Source organism: Somniosus microcephalus, chromosome 21 (assembly GCF_052327205.1).
Source record: "Somniosus microcephalus isolate GS21.2 chromosome 21, FLI_Smic_1.0, whole genome shotgun sequence".
Classification (NCBI taxonomy): Eukaryota; Metazoa; Chordata; class Chondrichthyes; order Squaliformes; family Somniosidae; genus Somniosus; species Somniosus microcephalus.
Window position 1 is genome coordinate 19,513,055 of NC_141007.1, and position 22,980 is coordinate 19,536,034.

The following is a 22,980-nucleotide window of genomic DNA, read 5'->3' on the forward strand; positions in this document are numbered from 1 at the left end:
ATTCTTATAATACCCCTGTGAAACACCTTAGGACCTTTTACTACATTAAAGGCGATACATAAATACAAGTTGTTGTTGTTGTTGTGGAATGGTTTGCAGGATGAGGGATTATAGTTAGGTCGATAGATTGGAGAAGGTGGGGTTGTTCTGTTCAGAGCAGAGAAGGCTAAGAGGAGATTTGATAGAGGTACTTAAAATCATGAAGGGTTTAGACAGAGTAAAATAAAGAGAAATTGTTTCCAATGGCTGATGGGTCGATAACCAGAGGCACAGACTTAAGGTGACTGGCAAAAGAACCAGAGACGATATGATGGAAAACGGTTTTGTGCCACAAGGGGTTAGGATTTGGAATGCGGGGTGGAAATAGATTCAATAGTTGCTTTCAAAAGGGAATTGGATAAATACTTGAAGGAGAAAAATTTGCAGGGATACGGGGAAAGAGCAGGGAGTTGGTTAACTGGATTGCTCTTAGAACGAACCAGCACAGACTCGATGGGCTGAATGGCCTCCTTCTGTGCTGTACTATTCTATGATTCTATGATTAAGGAGCAAATGTCAGAGTGTAGAGCCGAGATGGCTGAAGGGACAGGCAGCAATAGTGAGGTGAAGGGAGGGAGCGATGCAAAAAGACCAGAGTCAAAGGAATAGAGCAGTTGTAGGATCAGAGGAGGCTACAGAGATAGGGAGGGGCGAGGTCAGGCAGGGAGTTAAACACAAGGATGAGAATTTTAAATGGGAAGGGTTGGGGAACCAGTAGCCGAGGACAGCAAGGACAAGGGTGCTGGGGGAGCAGACCCTGGTGTGGGTTAGGATACAGGTAGCAGAGGCTTGCATAAACCAAAGTGTTCGGAGGGTGGAGGGTGGGAGGTCGTAGGGAGAGCTTCAGAATAGTCAAGTCTGAAGGACAAAGGCATTGTTAGAGGAACGATGTCCTTACTTAGACGTTTCTCCTAAAAGTAATAGGGCTCACAGCATTACAGGTAGATGTTCACAGATTTATTAAGCATATGATAATAACTATTGGCAGCATTGATGGCTCCATTTGGACCAGCCCATGTGGAATGGCTGTCGACTACTCGTTCCGGAGATCAGGATCAGTCGGACAACACACAAGTCTTTCCGGAGCCATTGGCTCTTACCCGGATAGAGAGCTGCTGCCACCTAGTGACAGCTGTTAGACTTGGTGTCGACGGGGTGAAGTCCCACATTGTACAAAAACAGGAGAAGACACTTTCTCGGTGCAATTAAATGACCTGCTCATGTGATCACGTTTTAAAGTCACATGTTGCCACAATTTGGTCCGCAGGTTGTTAATTTTGGACAACAGTGTCCTGCTTTTCTTAAAAGAGGAATGTTGCCCCAACCCTTTCCCTCCCATCCCATGTTTCTCCTCATTACTGCAGTTACTGGGGAGCCTCACGAGATCCCAGTCTGTGGAAGTCTCTGTGTTGCCAGTCACTCAGCCTCATTGTGTGCCACATTCAGCACCTCACCACGGAAACAGTGCCACCCCCAGATCTCCCAACAATGCCATCCCCAGATCTCCCAATAATGCCATCCCCGGCTTACATCACTCAGAGGACACGTGCCTCATCATAAACATTTAAAACAGGCAACAAGAAACTCAATGGTTCACAACGTCGTATAAATAAATATTCATTGCTGCAAAGATTTCAGGCATCTCTGAAAGAGCTGCAGGATGGATTGCGCTGGCCTGGTGTCTGGACATTAGATCACCGATCAAATGGGGAATATCAGGCGGGGAGGAGTGCTCGGGCTCAGGGGAGCCTGCCCGATATCACAGAATCACAGAATCACAGATATCCTGTCCATTCATTTTAATACATGCTCCTCCCCAACTGTTTTCCTGGATTCACTGTGCCCAGAAAATGTCCACTCTTTAGGTGTCAGCCTTGGCTCAGTGGGTAGCACTCTCACCTCAGTCAGAAGGTTGTGGGTTCAAGTCCCACTCCAGAGACTTGAACACAAAATCCAGGCTGACACTCCACTGCGGTTCTGAGGGAGTGCTGCACTGCCGAAGGGGCTGAGACTTTAAACCGAGGCCCTGTCCACTTTCTCAAGTGGATGTTTCCTACATTAAAGCAGTGACTACACTTCAAAAGTACTTCATGGTCTGTGAAGCTCTTTGGGACCAGCCCAAGGTTCCTTCCTTCTTTGTTCGGGCCGCCTGCGTCTAGTGCCCTTCCAACCAACACCCCCTCCCACCTCGGTTACACGGACCCCCATAGCCTGTGTCTACAGTCGGAGCAGACATTCTGGCCCCCATTGGGAGGGAGCCTGGAAATCCCAGGGCAACATAAAGGAGGCCGAGGCTTCACCCCATGTGGATGAATAATCTGTGCCCGGTCCTGTAGCTAACTTGTTACTGGGATTTTGATAGAGCACCACACTGACTAGACTGAGGGAATACACAGCGCAAACTGGTTCCTAGTCAGGGGAAGCGACAGACAGAGCTGGTGTGTGATAAAGGAATTCAACACAAGGCAATACAGACCATTAACAGAGGCTAATTTATTTGACATTATGATAACACAGTTACAGAGAGGATTATCAGGAACATAACAAATCCACAATCCCAGTATACAACTATCAGTATTAACACTAAGAAGTGTGAGGAAATGCATTTGGAGAGAGCTAACAAGGCAAGGGAATACACAATAAATAGTAGGACACTGAGAAATGTAGAGGAACAGAGGGACCTTGGAGTGCATGTCCACAGATCCCTGAAGGTAGCAGGACAGGTAGATAAGGTGGTTAAGAAGGCATACGGGATACTTTCCTTTATTAGCCGAGGCATAGAATATAAGAGCAGGGAGGTCATGCTTGAACTGTATAAAACATTAGTGAGGCCACAGCTAGAGTACTGCGTACAGTTCTGGTCACCACATTACAGGAAGGATGTGACTGCACTAGAGAGGGTACAGAGGAGATTTATGAGGATGTTGCCAGGACTGGAAAATTTTACCGATGAGGAAATATTGATATAGGCTGGGGTTGTTTTATTAACAGAAGAGGATGAGGGAAGATTTAATTGAGGTGTATAAAATTGAGGGGTCTAGAGTGGATAGGAAGGACCTATTTCCCTTAGCAGAGAGGTCAATAACCAGGGGGTATAGATTTAAAGTAATTGGTAAAGGATTAGAGGGAAGTTAAGGGGAATTTTTTTCACCCAGAGGGCGGTGGGGGTCTGGAACTCACTGCATGAAAGGATGGTCGAGGCAGAAACCCTCATCACATTTAAAAAGTACTTGGATATACCGTAATCTACAAGGCTACGGATCAAAAGCTGGAAAATGGGATTAGACTGGCAAAGACACGATGGGTCGAATGGCCTCCTTCTGTGCCGTAAACTTCTGAGATTCTATACCGATTAAATGGCATTCTAACAAAAACATACAACCTCGTAAAGAGTTGACAGGTTACAGTTATGTGCAGAACATTTTGGGTACAGTTCTGTCCCCCCTCTAATGGTGGTGAGCCATTGACACACCCTCTAGTTCGATGCTCGGTTTCAAATCCGTCAGGCTGCATATCTCTGGCTTTCGGCAGAAGGAGAAGGATACCCAGCAATGTTTCAATGTTCGTAAGTGTTGTGTCGGTACCTTTCTACCTAGACACAATTTAGGACTCAGAACTCAGAGATTCAAACATGAAGTGCTTTATTGGAAGGAAAGGAAGTTCTGGGAAGTTCCGAACAATGAGAGCTAAACTTAACAGAGAACACCCAACCATTTATCTCCAGTGACAGCGCCACCACAGGTGGGAGGAGAACACACAATAGAACACACAATGCATAACAGTAGGGTCTCCCAAAGAATGTCTCAATATTCAAAAGGGTTTCCCAGAGAAAGATTTGAAAACCACTCATATAATTAACATACAATAAAATAAGTTTCCAAAGAACCGAAATATACTAATCAGTCCTGCAACAGTAACAGACAGCAAACAACACATCTATTTCTAATATGTCCAAAGACTTGTGCTCACTTCCTGTTTATAAATGGGGCAACTTTAAACACTATCATCATAAACCATAAAACCAACTGAGGTTGAATATCGAAGAGGTGAATTAAAGCACGGAGAAAGGGAACACATGACAGCATGTCAATTACACAATACATACGAACAAACGAATTAGGAGCAGGAATAGGCCACTCGGCCCCTCGAGCCTGCTCCGCCATTCAATAGGATCATGGCTGATCGGATTACTCCACATTCCCGCCGACCCCAGATAACCTTTCACCCCCTTCATTGGCTGTAAAGCGCCTTGAGACGTCCGGTGGTCGTGAAAGGCACCACACAATCATAAACAACAAAAACTGGTACTTCTACAGCACCTTTAACGTAGAAAATCGTCCCCAGGCGCTTCACAGAGTAATCAAAAAATATATAATGGTCAGTGAACAACAGCAGGCCGAGGATGACCAGAGGGTGGATTTAAGGAGGATCTTAAAAGGAGGAGAGGGAGGTGGAGAGGTTTAGGGAAGGAACTCCACGGCCGCCAATGATGAGGTAAGGGGAAGGGGAAATGCAGACGGGACGGGGAGTATTGGGAGGAAGGGGGTGTAGTGTTGGCAGTTGCAGAGATATGGAGGGGTGAAGCCTTGAAGGGATATAAACACCAGGATGAGAATTTTCAATTGAACTTGTTGGACGGGGGTCCGGGAGCCAATGTAGGTCAGCGAGGGCAGGGCTGATGGGTGAGCAGGATAGGAAACGGGCCGCAGAGGGATGAGCTGAAGTTTACAGAGGATGGAGGGTGAAGGGCTGGCCAGCGAGCAGTGGAATCGTCAAGTCTGGAGCCGACAAAGGCATGGATGAGGCTTCTGGGCGGGTGGCATTACAGAGGTGCAAGTAGGTGGTCTCTGTGATGGAGAGGATGTTGGGTCAGAGACTCAGGCATCGGAGAATTGTGACCAAACACAGACATGTGAACAGTGACTGGTTTCATAGCGACTCTCCCCAGAACCTAGGAGCATCGTGAAATCTATTACTACACCACAGTTGCTTTATGCAGGACTACAATCCTCCATCAAGATAGGAAAGGCAGGTGAGATTTTTCCCTCTCTCCTCCCACAGCTTATAGACACACGAGAAGCAGTATTCAATCCCTCAACACCCCCAGCTCACCAGCTCCAATATTAAAAGCCGTGGATGTCACAATTGCGACCACCGATAGCGAGCACGGCTGTGGGGGGAAATCCGTAAACTGACTTGAATGATCACGGTCATTGTCATTTAGCGCCCCAAAAAAGTTAGCGACCCCGCGCCCGAAATTCACTTGTAGCACTCCAAGAGGGGGCGCTGCAAGGGAATATCGCAACGTCGCGCCGCGGTACCACAGGCCTTCCTCCCCTCATTAAAGGGGAGGGGACCTAGCACAGTGCGACCCGGGGCCCAGCTGGGCCACCAAGGATCGGAGTGCCGGCAAAAGAGCCCGGCACTGAAGCGGAGAGCCGAGCCGAGCTCACGGAGCGCAGCCGGCACCCTGCGGGAGGGCTTCACAGAAGGCCAGGGACGGCAACGGGGACAGGTGCTGGCAGGCGGCCAGCAACATAAATGGCCGCCCGGCACCTCCCCTTTAACTTGTGCCGCCCCAGCCGCACGTACGCCCCCCTGACCCTGTCGGACATAGCATCTGGCGGTAAGTCAGGGTGCACTACTGAAGATCATGGCTGGGGCGCGAGCGGGGCACTAACAGTTGCCGCCGCTAACCTCCCGCTGAATTTTGCGGGAGACGTTAGCATTGCCGCGCCCGGGCGCTAGTTGCATTGCGCCCCGTTAGCGCCAAAGAGTCAGTGCTGTCCCAGCTTCAATTCGAAAAGCAGGATGGACTTTATCTGGCATCGAACCCGTGAATTTGTAGATTAAAGTCATTGTATCTGTCACACTGTAAAATGACAAGCTGTATTTATCGAAGTACATTCCAATTCTCTTGTAGCTTACACTCGGTATTTCAGACTCTACCCCATTATTAAAGAGCAAGAAAGTATTGTGTGCCGTTAGATGCAAGTCTAAACACCACGACAATATATTCCTACCAAGGACACAGGAAGAGTCCTTCCCTTTTCTTTGGATATCAGAGGTTGTGATGCCCACACAAATATGGTCAGTGCTCCTACTTTTGTGCAATTCTACTTCGCAGTAATATCTGTCGTTGTTCCGCCAGTAATCTGTACACAGGATTTGTGGATAAAAATCAAATCTGTCCTTGTGATCGGGGTAAGTCTTTGATGTTGAATGTGTCACTGTCTGATAGCCGTTGTAGAAGTGAAGACAATGATTTGCCGAATTCACATTAAAAGTGAGTGTTCGAACAACTGTGGAGACAAAGGAAGAGCGATGATCCATTTGTTGGGACGCCTGTGGTGCTAAGCATCGGATTGGGAATGGGTGATGCGGGATCAATTCCCCAGTTCACTCAGCTCCCACTGTATATAAACCGCACCCTGTACAGAAGCACTGGGCGGAGGCTGACACCAGGAGGGGGGAAAAGAGGACAAATTAGGAGATGCCCAGCCTGAGTGGCAACTTGCACCTCCTGGCAGTTGTCCAATGAAACAGTAACAGGATTCTGAGAGATTAATAACTGCTTTGCTCATATAATCTAGGCGGACACTCCAGTGCAGTGCTGAGTAGGTGCTGCACTGTCGGAGGTGCTGTCTTTCAGATGAGAGATTAAACCGAGGCTGTCTGCCTTCGCAGGGGGGCGTAAAAAATCCCATGGCACTATTTCAAAGAAGAGCAGGGGAGTTCTCCCCAGTATCCTGAAAAATATTTATCGCTCAAACATCACCATTAAAACAGATTATCTGGTCATTACCACATTACTGTTTGTGGGAGCTTGCTGTGCGCAAATTGGCTGCTGCCTTTCCCTACATTACAACTGTGGCTACACTTCAAAATTACTTCATTGGCTGTTAAGCGCTTTGGGTTAACATGCAGGTACAGCAAGTGATTAGGAAGGCAAATGCTATGTTCGTCTTTATTGCAAGCGGGTTGGAGTTTAAGAGTAAGGAAGTCTTGATGTAATTATATAGGGCCTTGGTGAGACCACACCTGGAGTATTGTGCACAGTTCTGGTCTCCTTACCTAAGGAAGGATATACTTGCCTTGGAGGCGGTGCAATGCAGGTTCACTAGATTGATTCCTGGGATGAGGGGGCTGTCCTATGATGAGAGATTGTGTAGAATGGGCCTATATTCTCTGGAGTTCAGAAGAATGAGAGGTGATCTCATAAAATTCCTAGCGGACTTGACAGGGTAGATGCTGAGAGGTTGTTTCCCCTGGCTGGAGAGTCTAGAACTAGGGGTCATTGTCCCAGGATAAGGGCCCGCCATTTAGGACTGAGATGAGGAGAAATTTCTTCATTCAGAGGGAGGTGAATCTTTCTTATTCTCTACCCCAGAGGGCTGTGGATGCTCAGTCGTTGAGTATATTCAAGACTGAGATCGATAGATTTTTTGGAATCAAGGGGTATGGAGATAGGGCAGGAAAGTGGAGTTGATGTAGAAGATCAGCCAGGATCCTATTGAATGGCGGAGCAGGCTCGAGGGGCAGGTGGGTTGCTTGCCCTCATTTTGATAATGGAGTTTACACTGTCAACTTGGACGGTGCCGAGACAGCAAGTAGAAGTCCCGCTCCAACACACTTGCAATGAAAACCTCGCCGATTTGGAAAAATCTAACTGACTGTAAATCACCGTTGGACGAAATATTGCAGTAATCAGAAATACTCACGCAGCAAGAAATCATTCCTGAGCTTCACCTTGGCTGCACAAAGTAAACAGAGTAAAGAAGAATCAATGAAGACTTGCACTTAATTTCCACAGCATAGCTTTAGCAACTCGCATTGTTCTACTTATTTTAGTTATCATCTTCATAAACACAGATACAGGGGTGAATAGATAGGTAGAGATATCTATATATAGACCGATCGCTCTGGGAGTTCACGTTACTCCCTGGGGAAAATTCGCCTGCACCCATTTCCTTGGGCCCAGAATCGGTGCTGTCGAGGCCGGCCCGAAATTAGGCCCAAGTTCAACAATTTGTTCGAGCTGCCAAGTGCCTATTGCCCCTCCACAGGCAGCTCGCCCATCTCCGAAAACTAAATTGAGGCCACTTCCCTCGCCAGTAGAGGCCCTCAGGTAAGTGCCGGGAAGGGGGGGTGGGAAAAAAGGACAGTGTGGGGCATTCGATCACGGCCAGCCAGTTGCCATGACGCCGGCGGAGCTCTCGTGCCTCCAAGTGAATCTTTAAAAGAAAGAAATTTACTTACCATTTCGACAGCGGACGCTGGCTAGGCCGCATTCACATCTGGAAAACCTGAGGCGAGCAGGCCCAAAGTCTAGGCTGCCCAGTTTTATTGACTTGCGGAGCAGGCTCGAGGGGCCGTATGGGCTACTCCTGCTCCTATTTCATATGTTCTTATGGGACATCCAGAGGTTGTGAAAGGCACTATATAAATGCAAGTCTTTTTTCTTTCACTGGACAGGATTCCAGACAGACCTTAGATGCCCGGTTGAGTCTTTTATTACAATACTAAGCGATACAGATCAGAAGGTGCCAGGGTTGATTTGCAGTTTGCGCTGTTGGTGGGGCTACTGGGAGACCACAATTGGTCTCCGTGTCCCATATTGGAGAGGTGGTGGGGGTGCGAACTCCGCTAGGGTTCTGACCTACTATATTCCTGGTGTAAAGTCAGGACTTCTGGTGATGACTGCCTCAGTCCTGGTCAAATATCCTGCCGACACTCGAGGGTCAAAGGTGACACATGAAAAACTGCCTCCCGTGGGGCAAGTGCAGTCTGCATCCTATAGGCAATGGTCGCAGCCAGGGTCAGAGTCGGTCGTTATACGCTAGCCACATCTGAAACACAAGGGGCCGATTCTACCCAACACCACGCAGTGGGAATGGAGCGGGTGAGGGAAATAAGATGGCGGGGGAGGATTCGTGCTGCGTCCCCGATCTCTCCCCAGCGCCCTCCCCCCACCGCACCACCGCCCAGCACCTGCCCCAGTGGAGCGCGGGTGGCCTAATTTAAAAGGGATGAAGTCATTAGGTTATGGACGCCATTTTAACCGCAGGCCCGACTGAAGGCCGTTCAGTCTCCAAACCGCCAGCAAATACTGGGGGCAGCAAGGACCCAGGCCACAGGAGGCTCGGGTAAGTCATCTTTTCAAGGGTCCTTGTGGGTCAGGATGAGCAGGAGAGACACCTTAGGCTACCCTCCCCCCAACATCACTGAAACAGATGTTCTGGTCATTATCACATTGCTGTTTGTGGGAGCTTGCTTTGTGCAAATTGGCTGCCGCGTTTCCTACATCACAACAGTGACTCCACATCAAAAGTAGTTAATTGGATGTAAAGTGGTTCGAGACGTCCGGTGGTGGTGAAAGGCGCTATAGAAATGTAAGTCTTTTTTTTCCAACCATTTTGACTCCCGCCCGCTGGTGATTACGTCATTCCCGTCGGCATCAGGCAGGAGTCAGAATTAGAATATGTAAATGAGGCCTAGGAGTTTAAAAACACCCGCTCTTTATGCTTCCCTCAGGCTCACTAACTACTCACCTGCCCCCCCGCCCCCCCCACTCTTCCTCCTAAGCTGTGCGGCCACGCAGTTCTCTTCAGGTTGCCGTACACCAGGTGTTGCAGGCCGCGCAGTCCCGCTAGAGCGTGCCCAGCGCGCAGGCGCTCTTTTTAATCACGTCCCACAGTCTCGTTCTTTGGGACCGCAGGAGCGGGCTTCGGTGCCTATGCTCTGGACCCATTTGGGCGCCTGTGTGCTGAAGCCCACTCCAGGCCTAACCCTGAGCCTGTGAATGCCGAGTGTCCACACCACCATTCCTGCGGCCTTCTGCGCACGCACGCGGTGTCACAGAGCCACGCATGCACGTTACCCAACAGTTGCGGCCTTGCAGCATGGCCACAATTTCTTCAGCTCCATGGGAGAACTGCATCTGTTGGTGGCGGGGGGTGGGGGGGGGGGGGGGGGGCGGGGAAAGAGTGAGAGAGACTGGGGGGGGGGGGGGGGGCGGGGGAAAGAGTGAGAGAGACTTTGCGGGGGGGGGGGGGGAGTGAGTGAGAGAGACTGGGGGGGAGTGAGAGAGACTGGGGATGGGGTGAGAGAGACTGGGGGGGGGGAGGGAGTGAGAGAGACTGGGGGGGAGGGAGGGAGTGAGACTGGGGGGGGAGGGAGGAGTGAGAGAGACTTGGGGGGGGGGGGGGGGGAAGAGAGAGAGAGAGACTGGGGGGAGTGAGAGAGTCTAGGGGGAAGAGATATTCCCTGCACTTCTGGAAGAAAGATGAATGTTTATTTCTCTTAAATCGTAGCTTTTCCTGCTTTTTTTGTTAATTTGGTGACGGATTGTGTATGTGTTTTTCCGCACTTGTGAATAATTGCTGCCTTTCTGACATGCTACATGGGGGGTGCTGCTTCAAGAAGACCACGTTTATTAATGGAAGTGATTGAAGTTGAAAATACAGATACCTGTTTTTGTTCAATTCTTTTTAATACTGTGAGCTAAAGAACTACAGCACTTCATATTTGTTGGTTGTCTGGTTGCATTGTGATTAATATTCTAATTACTTATGTGGACATCCAGCACGTCAGCGCCATAGGAAAGCCGCTGCTCCTGCTGCCTGTGCAGCCACTGCTATAGTGACATGAGGGATGGACTAATACATTGAAAACCTTTAAATTAACACAAATTGCACGAATAGATATGCCTCTTTCAGCTCACCTTGGGCTTTAGGATTGTTTGTCGATACATAACCGTGTAACTGAGTGGCGTTTCTGAAGTGTTAATGCACTATTATGCAGTTCTTTTATATCCCAGTCATTTCTGACAAGTATTTTTTATTAAATACAGTTTGTTCATGATGAACTAAAAGCTTTAAATTAATTCTATCATAAACAAACTTGCAGAATGGGCATGTAAATGACAAATGAATTTCAATCCAGATAAGTGTGAGGTGGTGCATTTTGCTAAGAGGATCAAGAAGGCGACTTACTCCGTGGAAAATAAGAGTCTAAATGGGGTAGAGCTGCAAAGGGATCTAGGGCGATAGATTCACAAATCATTAAAAGTAGCAACACAGGTTAAAAAAGCCATAAAAGTGCAAATAAAGCACTGGGGTTCAATTCTAGAGGAATAAAATGCAAAAGTATCGAACCTTGTCTGATTGTCTCATGATTTGAGACGGTGGGGTGGCAATATGTAATTACTGTATATATGCTTTTAAGTGGTGGTGGTGAAGGTGAAAGTGGTGGTGAAGGTGAAAGTGGTGGTGAAGGTGAAAGTTGCCCACGGACAAAAAGGTCACGCTCAAAGGAGTTCATGGCCCGCTCAGTACAAGAACAAATTAGAGGGAACATTGCGCCCCCTCCCCACGCCCCCACAACTGCCGGTGGGTGGCTAGCCTTCATTTTGATAATGGCGTTTACCCTCTCAAATTGAACGGAGTCGAGCCAGCAAGTAGAAGTCTCGCTCCAACGCACTTCCACTGAAAACCTCACCGATTTCGAATATCTAACAGACTGTAAATCACCGGTGGGCGAAATATTGCACTTATCAGAAATACTCACACAGCAATAAATCCTCCCTGGTCTTTGGTTCTGAGGTAAATGTTTTCAACATCCATGGATTGGCTGTACAAAGCAAACAAACAGAGTAAAGAAGAATCAATAAAGACTTGTGTGTAATTTCCACAGCTAGCTTTAGCAACTCGCATTCATAGAATCACAGAATCATAGAATGGTTACAGCACTGAGGAGGCCATTCGGCCCGTCGAGCCCGTGCCAGCTCTTTGCAAGAGCACTTCAGCTAGTCCAACTCCCCCGCCCTTTCTCCGTAGCCCTGCAATTTTATTTCCTTCAGGTACTTATCCAACTCCATTTTGAAAGCCATGATTGTGCCTGCCTCCACCACCCTTTCAGGCAGTGCATTTCAGATCCTAACCTTCTTCTTAGGCAGTCCCTCGGAACCGAGGATGACTTGCTTCCACATTAATAATGAGTTCGCAGGTGACTGATGAGTCCAATGTGGGACCTACAGTCTCTGTCACAGGTGGGGCAGACGGTGGAGTGCTTGGGTTGACGTGCGCTCCGCTTCCGCTTGCTCCCGGCGAAGAGACTAGAGGTGTTCGGCGCCTTTCCGGATGCTTCTCCGCCACTTTGTGCGGTCTTGGGCCAGGGATTCCCAGGTGTCGGTGGGGATGTTGCACTTTTTCCAAGGAGGCTTTGAGGGTCTCCTTGAAGCGTTTCCTCTGCCCACCTGGGGCTCTCTTGCCGTGTCGGAACTCCAAGTAGAGCGCTTGTTTTGGGAGTCTTTTATCAGGCATGCGGACGATGTGGCCCGTCCATCGGAGCTGATTGAGTGTGGTCAAAGCTTCGATGCTGGGGATGTTGGCCTGAGCAACAACACTGATGTTGGTGCGCCTATCCTGCCAATGGATTTGCAGGATCTTGCAGAGGCAGCGTTGGTGGTACCTCTCCAGTGCTGTACGTGGTCCACGTCTCTGAGGCATACAGAAGGGCGGGTATTACTACTACTCTGTAGACCACGAGCTTGATGTCGGGTTTAAGGTCCTGGTCTTCAAACACTCTCTTCCTCAGGCGACCGAAGGCTGCACTGGCACTCTGAAAGCGGTGTTGGAATTCATTGTCGACGTCTGCCCTTGTTGACAGAAGGCTCCAGAGGTATGGAAAGTGGTCCACGTTGTCCAAGGCCTTGTCGTGGATTTTAATAATCGGGGGGCAGTACTGTGTGGTGGGGGCAGGTTGGTAGAGGACCTTTGTCTTACGGATGTTTAGTGCAAGGCCTATGCTCTCATACGCTTCAGTGAAGGTGTTAACGATGGTTTGGAGTTCGACCTCAGAGTGAGCGCAGATGCAAGCGTCGTCTGCATACTGTAATTCGACGACAGAGGATGGGACGAACTTGGATTTGGACTGGAGGCAACGGATGTTGAACAGTTTCCCCGTTTGTTCTGTAAATTAGCTCCACTCCAGCGGAGAGCTTACTGAGGGCGAGATGGAGCATTGCAGCAAGGAAGATCAAGAAGAGCATTGGTGTGATGACACAGCCTTGCTTGACCCCGCTCCATACGTGACTTGGGTCTGTGGTGGAACCGTTGGTCAGGATCACAGTTTGCATGTCGTCGTGAAGCAGGCGGAGGATGGTGACAAACTTTTGAGGGCAGCCGAATTTGAGGAGGACACTCCATAATCCCTCACGGTTGACAGTGTTGAAGACCTTTGTGAGGTCAAAGAAGGCCATGTACAGCGGTTGGTGCTGTTCCCTGCATTTCTCTTGTAATTGGAGCGAGGTGAAGATCATGTCCATTGTGCCCCTTAGTGGGCGGAATCCGCATTGCTACTCTGGGAGGAGCTCTTCAGTCACTGGGAGAAGGCGACTGAGGAGGATTCTTGCAATGACGTTCCCTGTGGCAGACAGCAGGGAAACTCCTTTGTAATTACCGCAATCGGGCTTGTCACCTTTCTTGAAGATGGTCACAATTACGGCGTCTCTGAGATCCCCTGGCATGCTCTCCTCCTTCCAGATAAGAGAAATGAGTTCATGAATTCGCTGATCCTAACCACTTGCTGAGTAAAAAGGGTTTCCCTCATGTCGCCTTTGGTTCTTCTGCCAATCACCTTAAATCTGTGTCCTCTGGTTCTCGAGCCTTCTGCCAATGGGAACAGTTTCTCTCTATCTATTCTGTCTTGACACTTCATGATTTTGAACATCTCTATCAAATCCCCTCTCAATTTTCTCTGCTCTAAAGAGAGCAACCCCAGATTCTCCAGCCTGGGACTAGGGACAGGGTCACTGGCAAGGCTTGGAAGCTAAGCAGAGCCAGGCCTGGTTAGTACCTGGAAGGATGACCATCAGGGAAGACCAGGTGCAGAAGGTCACGGAAGGAGCCCCGAGGAGGGGCGGTTGGTGAGAAGCTCACGGAAGGAGCCTCGGGAGGGGCGGCTGGTGAGCAGGCCCGGGCGTTGGGCTGAAGATTGTCGGACAGGAGGAATGGTGGAAATGGAATGGCGGCGCGCACAGACGCAGCGGCTTTGCTTCTCCCAGGACGGTGCTATTTATGTTTAATGTTAATGTTATTTGTACTGGACTCATGGGAGCTTGCAAGATCACATTTCGTTGTTCATGTACTTGTGCATTGTACAATGACAATAAAGTTGAATTATTATTATTATTATTATTATTAACTGAAGTCCCTCATTCCTGGAATCATTCTCGTAAATCTTTTCTGCACCCTCTCTAAAGTGCGGTGCCCAGAATTGGACACAATACTCCAGTTGAGGCTGAACCAGTGTTTCATACAGGTTTCTCATAATTTCCACAATTTTGTACACAATGGCCAGAAATTCAGGTCGGAGGCTACCCGCGAGTGCAAGCCTCCGACCTGCACTTATCTAGCGCGCCGACCGTTGTGCTGTGGGCCCGCGTGGGATTCCGATCCTGGGCCTCCTCCAACTGCCGGCGCGCAGTGCTTGCGTATCCCAGGGGCGCAGTTAGTTCGAAGCGTCCCCTGGGATCAGGTGGGCCATGGAGAGCCAATGGTAGCAGGGAAATGCCCATTCATAAATTTGATAGGAAGAGCTGTCAAAACTACAAATACAAATCAGCCCCAAAACATAACTAAAACTTCAAATACATTTAAAAAACATCACATTTTTAAAATAACTATAAATTACATAAAATAACTATTTTAAACAATAATTTAAATTTTTGAAAAAATGGATTCGTTTCTAACGGGGCTAAAAATAAACTTACCTTTCTTTAAAGTATTTAAAAATAATAAACCTGTGGAAAAAACGTTTTAATTTTACTTAATTCACCACTTACCTTGTTAAAAGCAGGCCTTGCGACTGCTTTTTAAAAGTGTAACTCCTGGAGACTTACCCTCCCGGAGAAAGCTGCAAAAAAAACGGAGGTTCCTGGCGAACACGCTGCCTCTCCGGCGCACGCGTTCAACCTGTGAACCCCTTCCTTTAAGGGAACGGAATTTCAGGTTTCCCGTGCATGCGCAGTGCATCCACAAAACCGGCACTTTTGTTGGGTCTACGGGTGAGGACCCAGCGCTTACTCACGCGTGGGGACCCGAATTTCTGGGCCGATACCTCTATTCAAGCCCAGTATCCCATAAGCTTTTTTAACTGCTTGCTCAACCTGCCCTGCCACCTTCAAATATTTGTGTACATATACCCCTAGGTCTTTCAGTTCATGCACCCACTTTAGGATTTTACCCTTTAGTTTATATTGCCTCTCCTCATTCTTTCTACCAAAATATATCACTTCACAAATAGAGATAAATGGGTTTGATTTAAAAGCCATTACAGAGACATGGTTGCAAGCTGGCCAAGGTTGGGAACTAAATGTTCCAGGGTACTTGATGTTTCAAAAAGACAGGCAGAATGGAAAAGGAGGGGGAGTAGCCCTGATAATAAAGGATGACATAAGGACAGTAGCGAGAAAGGATCTCGCTTCGGAAGGTCAGGAAGTAGAATCAGTGTGGGTGGAGATAAGGAATAACAAGGGGCAGAAAACACTGGTAGGAGTAGTGTATAGGCCCCCTAACAGTAGCTATACCATTGGGCAGAATATTAATCAAGAAATAGTAGGAGCTTGCAACAAAGGTAATGCAATAATCTTCATATAGACTGGTCAAATCAAATTGGCAAAGGTAGTCTGGAGGACAAGTTCATGGAATGCATTTGGGACAGTTTCCTAGAATAATATGTCATGGAACCAATCAGGGAACAGGCTATTTTAGATCTTGTGTTGTGTAATGAGACACGGTTAATTAGCAATCTCATAATAAAGAATCCTCTGGGGCAGTGTGATCATAATATGCTAGAATTTCACAATTTTGAAAGTGACTTGCCGAAGTCTGAACCTAGAGTCTTAAACTTAAATAAAGCCAATTACATTGGTATGAGGGGTGAGTTGGCTAAGGTAGATTGGAAAAAGAGATTTAAAAGTATGGCGGTAGATAAGCAGCGGCTAGCGTTTAAAGAAATATTTCATAATTCTCAATAAAAATACATTCCATTGAGAAACAAAAACTCCACAGGAAAAGTGATCCAACTGCGGCTAACTAAAGAAGTTAATGACAGCATTAGATTGAAAGAATAAGCTTATAATGTTGCAAAGAATAACAATAAGCCTGAGGACTGGGAGAGTTTCAGAAACCAGCAAAGGTTGACCAAAAAAATTGATGAAAAGGGAAAAAATAGAATGAGAGAAAACTAGCAAGAAATATAAAAGCAGATTGTAAGAGTTTCTACAAGTATGTAAATAGTAAAAGAGTAGTAAAGTAAACTTGGTCCCTTAGAGGCTGAGACAGGAGAAATTATTATGGAGAATAAGGAAATGGAAGAAATGTTAAACAAATATTTTGTATCTGTCTTCACAGTAGAAGACACAAAAAGCATACCAAAAATGATGGGGAACCAAGGGTCTAATGAGGGTGAGGAACTTAATGTAATTAATATAAGTAGAGAAAAAGTACTAGAAAAACTAATGGGACTAAAAGCTGACCAATCCCCTGGACCTGACGGCCTACATCCTAGGGTTCTAAAAGAGGTGGCTGAAGAGATAGTGGATGCATTGGTTTTGATCTTCCAAAATTCCCTAGATTCTGGAATGGTCCCAGCCGATTGGAAGGTCGCAAATGTAACACCGCTATTCAAGAAAGAGAGAAAAAACAGGGAACTACAGGCCAGTTAGCCCATCAGTCATCGGGTAAATGCTGGAATCCATTGTTAAAGAAGTGGTATCAGGGCACTTCGAAAATCATAACATGGTTTTATGAAAGGGAAATCGTGTTTGACAAATTTATTAGAGCTTTTTGAGGATGTAACTAGCAGGGTAGATAAAGGGGAACCTGTGGATGTAGTATATTTGGATTTCCAAAAGGCATTGATAAGGTGCCACATAAAAGGTTATTACACAAGATTAGGGCTCATGGGGTTGGGGGTAATATAGTAGTATGGATAGAGGATTGGTTAACGGACAGAAAACAGAGACTAGGGATAAACGGGTCTTTTTCAGGTTGGCAGGCTGTAACTAGTGGGGTGCCACAAGGATCAGTGTTGGGGCCTCAGCTATTTACAATCTATATTAATGACCTAGATGAAGGGACCGAGTGTAATGTATCCAAGTTTACTGATGATACAAAGCTAGGTGGGACAGTAAGCTGTGAGGAGAACACAAAGAGTCTGCAAAGGGATATAGATAGACTGAGTGAGTGGGCAGTAAGGTGGCAGATGGAGTATAATGTAGGGAAATGTGAGGTTATTCACTTTGGTAGGAAGAATAGAAAAACAGAATATTTTTTAAACAGTGAGAAACTTTCAAATGTTGGTGTTCAGAGAGGTTTGGATATCCTCATGCAAAAAACACAGAAAGCTAGCATGCAGGGACACCAAGCAATAAGGAAGGCAAATGGCATGTTGGCCTTTATTGCAAGGGGGTTGGAGTATAAGAGTAAGGAAGTCTTGCTACAACTGTACAGGGCCTTGGTGAGACCACACCTGGAGTACTGTGCACAGTCTCCTTATCTAAGGAAGGATATACTTGCCTTGGAGGCGGTGCAACGAAGGTTCACTAGATTGATTCCTGGGATGAGAGGGCTGTCCTATGATGAGAGATTGTGTAGAATGGGCCTATACTCTCTGGAGTTTAGAAGAATGAGAGGTGATCTCATTGAAACATACAAGATTCTGAAGGGGATTGACAGGGTAGATGCTGAGAGGTTGTTTCCCCTGGCTGGAGTGTCTAGAACTAGGGGGGCATAGTCTCAGGATAAGGGATAGGCCATTTAAGACTGAGATGAGGAAGAATTTCTTCACTCAAAGGGTTCTTTGGAATTCTCTGCCCCAGAGGGCTGTGAATGCGGAGTCTTTGAGTATATTCAAGGCTGAGATAGATAGATTTTTGGACTCGAGGAGAATCAAGGGATATGGAGATTGGGCGGGAAAATGGAGTTGAGGTTGATGATCAGCCATGATCTTATTGAATGGCAGGGCAGGCTCGAGGGGCTGTATGGCCTACTCATGCTCTTATTTATTAAGTTCTTATGTTCTCACTTTTCTGCGTTAAAAGACATCTGCCACATGTCTGCCCATTCCACCAGAAAAGCAGTGGTCCTAGAACCGAACCCTGGGGAACACGACTGTATACCTTCCTCCAGTCCGAAAAACAACTGTTCACCACTACTCTCTGTTCCCTGTCACTTAGCCAATGCTGCCACTGTCCCTTTTATTCCATGGGCTTCAACTTTGCTGGCAAGACTATTATGTGGCACTTTGTCGAACGCCTTTTGGAAATCCATGTACACCACGTCAACCGCATTGCCCTCATAACCCTCTGTTACCTCAACAAAAAACTCGATCAATTGGTTAAACACGATTTGCCTTTAACAAATCCATGCTGGCTTTCCTTAATTAATCCACACCTGTCCAAGTGACTGTTAATTTTGTGCCTGATTATTGTTTCTAAAAGCTTCCCCACTACAGAGGTTAAACTGACTGGCCTGTAGTTGCTGGGTTTATCTTTACACCCTTTTTTGAACAAGGGTGTAACATTTGCAATTCTCCAGTCCTCTGGCACCACCCTCGTTTCTAAGGAGGATTGGAAGATTATGGCCAGTACCTCCGTGGTTTCTTTCTTCACCTCCATCAGTGTCCTAGGATGCATCTCATCTGGTCCTGGTGACTTATCTACTTTAAGTAAAGCCAGCATTTCTAGTACCTCCTCTATCAATTTTTATCCCATCCAGTATCTCCTCTTTCACCATGTCTATGGCAGCATCTTCTTCCTTGGTGAAGACAGATGCAAAGTACTCATTTAGTACCTCAGCCATACGCTCTGCCTCCATACGTAGGTCTCCTTTTTGGTCCCTAATCGGCCCCACCCCTCCTCTTACTACCCATTTACTATTTATATGCCTGTAGAAGACTTTTGGATTACCTTTTATGTTAGCTGCCATTCTATTCTCATACCCTCTCTTTGCCCCTCTTATTTTCTTTTTCACTTCTCCTCTGAACTTTCTATATTTAGCCCGATTCTCAGATGTATTCTCGACCGGACATCTGTCATACGCGCTCTTTTTCTGCTTCATCTTGCTCTCTATCTCTTTTGTCATCCAGGGAGCTCTGACTTTAGTTGCCCTGCCTTTCCCCCTAGTGGGAATGTACCTCGACTGTACCCGAACTATTCCCTCTTCAAAGGCAGCCCATTGTTCGATTACAGTTTTGCCTGCCAATCTTTGATTCCAATTTACCCGGACCAGATCCATTCTCAACCCACTCTAGATTGCTCCTTGTCCTTCTCCATAGCTAATCTAAACATTATGATGCTATGATCACTGCTCCCTAAATGTTCACCTGCTGACACTCGCTCCACTTGACCCACCTCATTCCCCAGAACCAGATCCAGCAATGTCTCCTTCCTCGTTGGGCCGGAAACATACTGATCAAGAAAGTTCTCCTGAACACACGTCAGAAATTCACCCCCTGCTCTGTCCTTTACACTATTACTATCCCAGTCTATATTAGGATAGTTAAAGTCCCCCATTTTCACTACTCTATAGTTCTTGCACCCCTCTCCAATTTCTCTGCAAATTTTCTCCTCCATATTTTCCCACTAGTTGGTGGTCTATAGAATACACCTAGTAGTGTAATGGCACCTCTATTATTTCTTAACTCTAGCCATATAGATTCTGTCCTTGACCCCTCCAGGACATCCTCCCTCTCCAGCACTAACATTCTCCTTAATCAATACTGCCACCCCACCTCCTTTCTTTCCTTCCCTATCTTTCCTGAACACCTTGGGGGAGAAATTCGGTTGTTAGCGCCACCAATTAACGCCTAGAGGTTGAGAAGTGGGGCGCGAGCCAATTTCCGGGTGGGCGCAAGGCACCTAGCACCTCGCCCCATATTGAGCATGCATATAGCGCCGGCGCTAAATCTTAGCGCCCGCTCATGGGCGCAGGCTGATTATGACGTCATGTGTGTGTGCAACACCTTTTGGGCGCCCCGGACCTGAAATTCAGTGGCGCCCCCCTCCGTAGCGCCTGGCGCTAATAGTGACAGCTTACCTGGACCTTACCAAGTCGCTCTCGGGCTGGAGGAGCGTTATTTAAAAGGGAAGCGGCAGCATTTTTGGAGCACAACTTCCTCGAGAGCTACAAAGAGAGTTGCTGAGCTGCACACTGAGAGCCATTTGACCACTGAGCCAGCGCAGGCAGACGATCTTCAGCCTTCTGACCATCACCTTGCTGTTGGTGAGCCTTGACAACGGGGAACCTTCCTGTGGGCACTTATTATGGGGGCTGCATTGGAGGGGAACGTCCTACTGCTGAATCATCTGGAAAGGGCACCGAGACGCTGGGAGAGGGGGGCGGGCATGGCCAGACGGAGGAGGGCCAACAGACATCACCACAGCAGACCTTACGCTGGCAGGGTTTTCCGACAGCAGTTTTCCTACATGAACATGCCTGAGGAGCAGTGTGTCAGAAGGCTGCGATTTAGAAAGGAGGTGGTGACTGAGCTGTGCCAGCTGCTTCAGCCAGATCTGCAGCCTCAGATAAGGTGCAGGACATCTCTGTCGGTGGCTGAGAAGATGCCTGCTGGCCTGAACTTCTACGCGAGCGGCTCTTCTCAGGCTGCGCGTCAGAGGCTGATCAGAAGTAGCTTCCAGGCCCCTCTCACGGAATGCTTGCTGCCATTCCAAGAACAGGAATGGAACCGGTCTGATACCACCAAGCCTGTGAAGGGCAAGATGCATGTAAATAGAAGGCATGGCCATTGTAAAAGAAGAAAGTGTTTCATTACACAAAATGTGGTTCCTTCAAACATGAGAAAGCTATGGCAACAGAAAGCAAAACTAATACACTGACACATAACTGCCTCTCACACCCGGGAGACTGTCCAAAACATAAATCACATTCCGACCATCTTCCTTGGCCTTTATTCCACTGCGCCAACCAAAGCATCCAATGCCCCATCAGTGAGGCGTTCCGCCCTCTGCCTCACCCTTTCCATGTATTGCTAGACTGGTGCGCCACAGGCAGGCTCCCACCGCTTTGAAGGCCTACAAGGCAGTGAGTGTGTCTGGTGATGCCAATTGACCTGCCCCTTAAAGGGCTGGCCGGCGCCAGTGTGTCTCAGGGAAAGTGATTATTGACAGCATCCTCGCTGCGCCCCGCCGCCGCGAAATTGGGTTGCGCCGCCGGGTTAGCGCCTTAAGAGTAGCGTGCAGCACCTGATTTAGCGCCACAATCACCTTTAGAGGCGCTAAATTGCACATCGCCAGGACTAGCGCCCCAAACGTGGCTATACCGAATTTCTAGGCCCTTATATCCAGAAATATTTAATACCCTACCCTTTTTTGAGCCAGGTCGCCATTATTGCCATGACATCATATTCCCATGTGGCTATTTGTGCCTGCAGCTCACCAAATTTGTTTGCTATGCTTTGTGCGTTCACATACATACACTGTAAACTCATCTTAGACCATCCTGTGTTCCCTCTTAGTCTGACCCCACCTAATAGCTTACTATTTCTTACTTTGGTGCTAACTGTCTCTCCCAATCCTTTGTGCCCTTAGTTTCCCCTTTCTAATGCTACATCCTGGTGGCCATTCCCCTGCCAACTTAGTTTAAATCCTCCCCAACAGCACTAGCAAACCTCCCCATGAGGATACTGGTACCAGCTCTATTGAGGTGCAACCCATCCGGCCTGTGCAGGTCCCACCTCCCCCAGAACTGGTCCCAATGCCCCAGGAATCTGAAGCCTTCCCTCCTGCACCATCTCTCCAGCCACACATTCATCTGCTCTATCCTCCTATTTCTATACTCACTCGAGCATGGCACCGGGAGTAATCCAGAGATTACTACCTTTGAGGTCCTGCTTTTTAATCTCTTTCCTAGCTCCCTATAGTCTGTCTGCAGGACCTCATCCCTCTTTCAACCTATGTCGTTGGTACCGATATGGACCACGACCTCTGGCTGTTCATCCTCCCCCCCTCAGAATGTTCTTCAGCCACTCGGTGACATCCTTGACCCTGGCACTAGGGAGACAATATACCATCCTGGAGTCACGTCTATGGCCGCAGAAACGCCTGTCTGCTCCCCTAACTATCGAATTCCCTACCACTATTGCTTTCCCTGTCTTCCTCCTCAACCCCCGTACAGCTGAGCCACCCGTGGTGCCGCAGACTTGGCTCTGGCTGTACTCCCGAGGAACCATCGCCCTCACTAGCACTCAGAACCGAATACTGGTTGGAAAGCGAGATGCACTCGGGACTCCTGCACTTCTGTCCGGTAGTCACCCATTCCCTCTCTGCCTGCGCACTCCTTAGCTGCAGGGTGACCACCTCCTGAAACGTGCTATCCATGTAGCTCTCAGCCTCGCAGATGCACTGCAGTGACACCAGCTGCTGCTCAAGCTCCGAAACCCAGAGCTCGAGCTCCTCCAGCTGACGACACCTCCTGCACACGTGGTTGTCCAGGACACTGGAATCGTCCTGGATTTCCCACATGGCACAGGACGCGCATTCCGCGGGACTGAGCTGCCCTGCTATACCTTTATTTATTCGACTATTAACTAACTTTACAGAAACTTAAGGCTAAGATGTATCTAATTCAAGTTATTAATATAATATAGTATTAACAGTTACTAATTTAATGTAGTATTAACAGTTACTAATCTCCAAGCTCCTGCTTTATCCCTAACCAGTTATTTAACCCTGGCCCCTAACTTGCAGGAAATAAACGGTTACCAGCTATCCTGTGACGTCACTCCTTGTGTTTTTCGCCACTCCCTTTATGTTGCCGCCGCTGCCGCTCAGTTCCGCGCTCTCATTGTTCTATTTATTTTATTTACCATCTTAATAAACACAGATACACAGGTGAATAGATAGGTAGAGAGATCTAT

General features: G+C 47.7%; 1 protein-coding gene across 1 annotated transcript in view; it reads right to left on the reverse strand.

The window, feature by feature from the left end:
• Positions 1–2,512: 2,512 nt before the first annotated feature.
• LOC147102636 (E3 ubiquitin/ISG15 ligase TRIM25-like) overlaps positions 2,513–22,980 on the reverse strand; it is a 28,738-nt gene continuing 8,270 nt past the window's right edge. The window contains exons 5-7 of the mRNA XM_085963314.1: positions 11,608–11,670; positions 7,761–7,793; positions 2,513–6,341 (exon numbers count right to left, since the gene is read on the reverse strand). Of these exons, the coding sequence (XP_085819440.1) occupies positions 5,803–6,341; positions 7,761–7,793; positions 11,608–11,670 (635 nt within the window). The 3' untranslated portion in view covers positions 2,513–5,802. The remainder of the gene's footprint in view (positions 6,342–7,760; positions 7,794–11,607; positions 11,671–22,980) is intronic.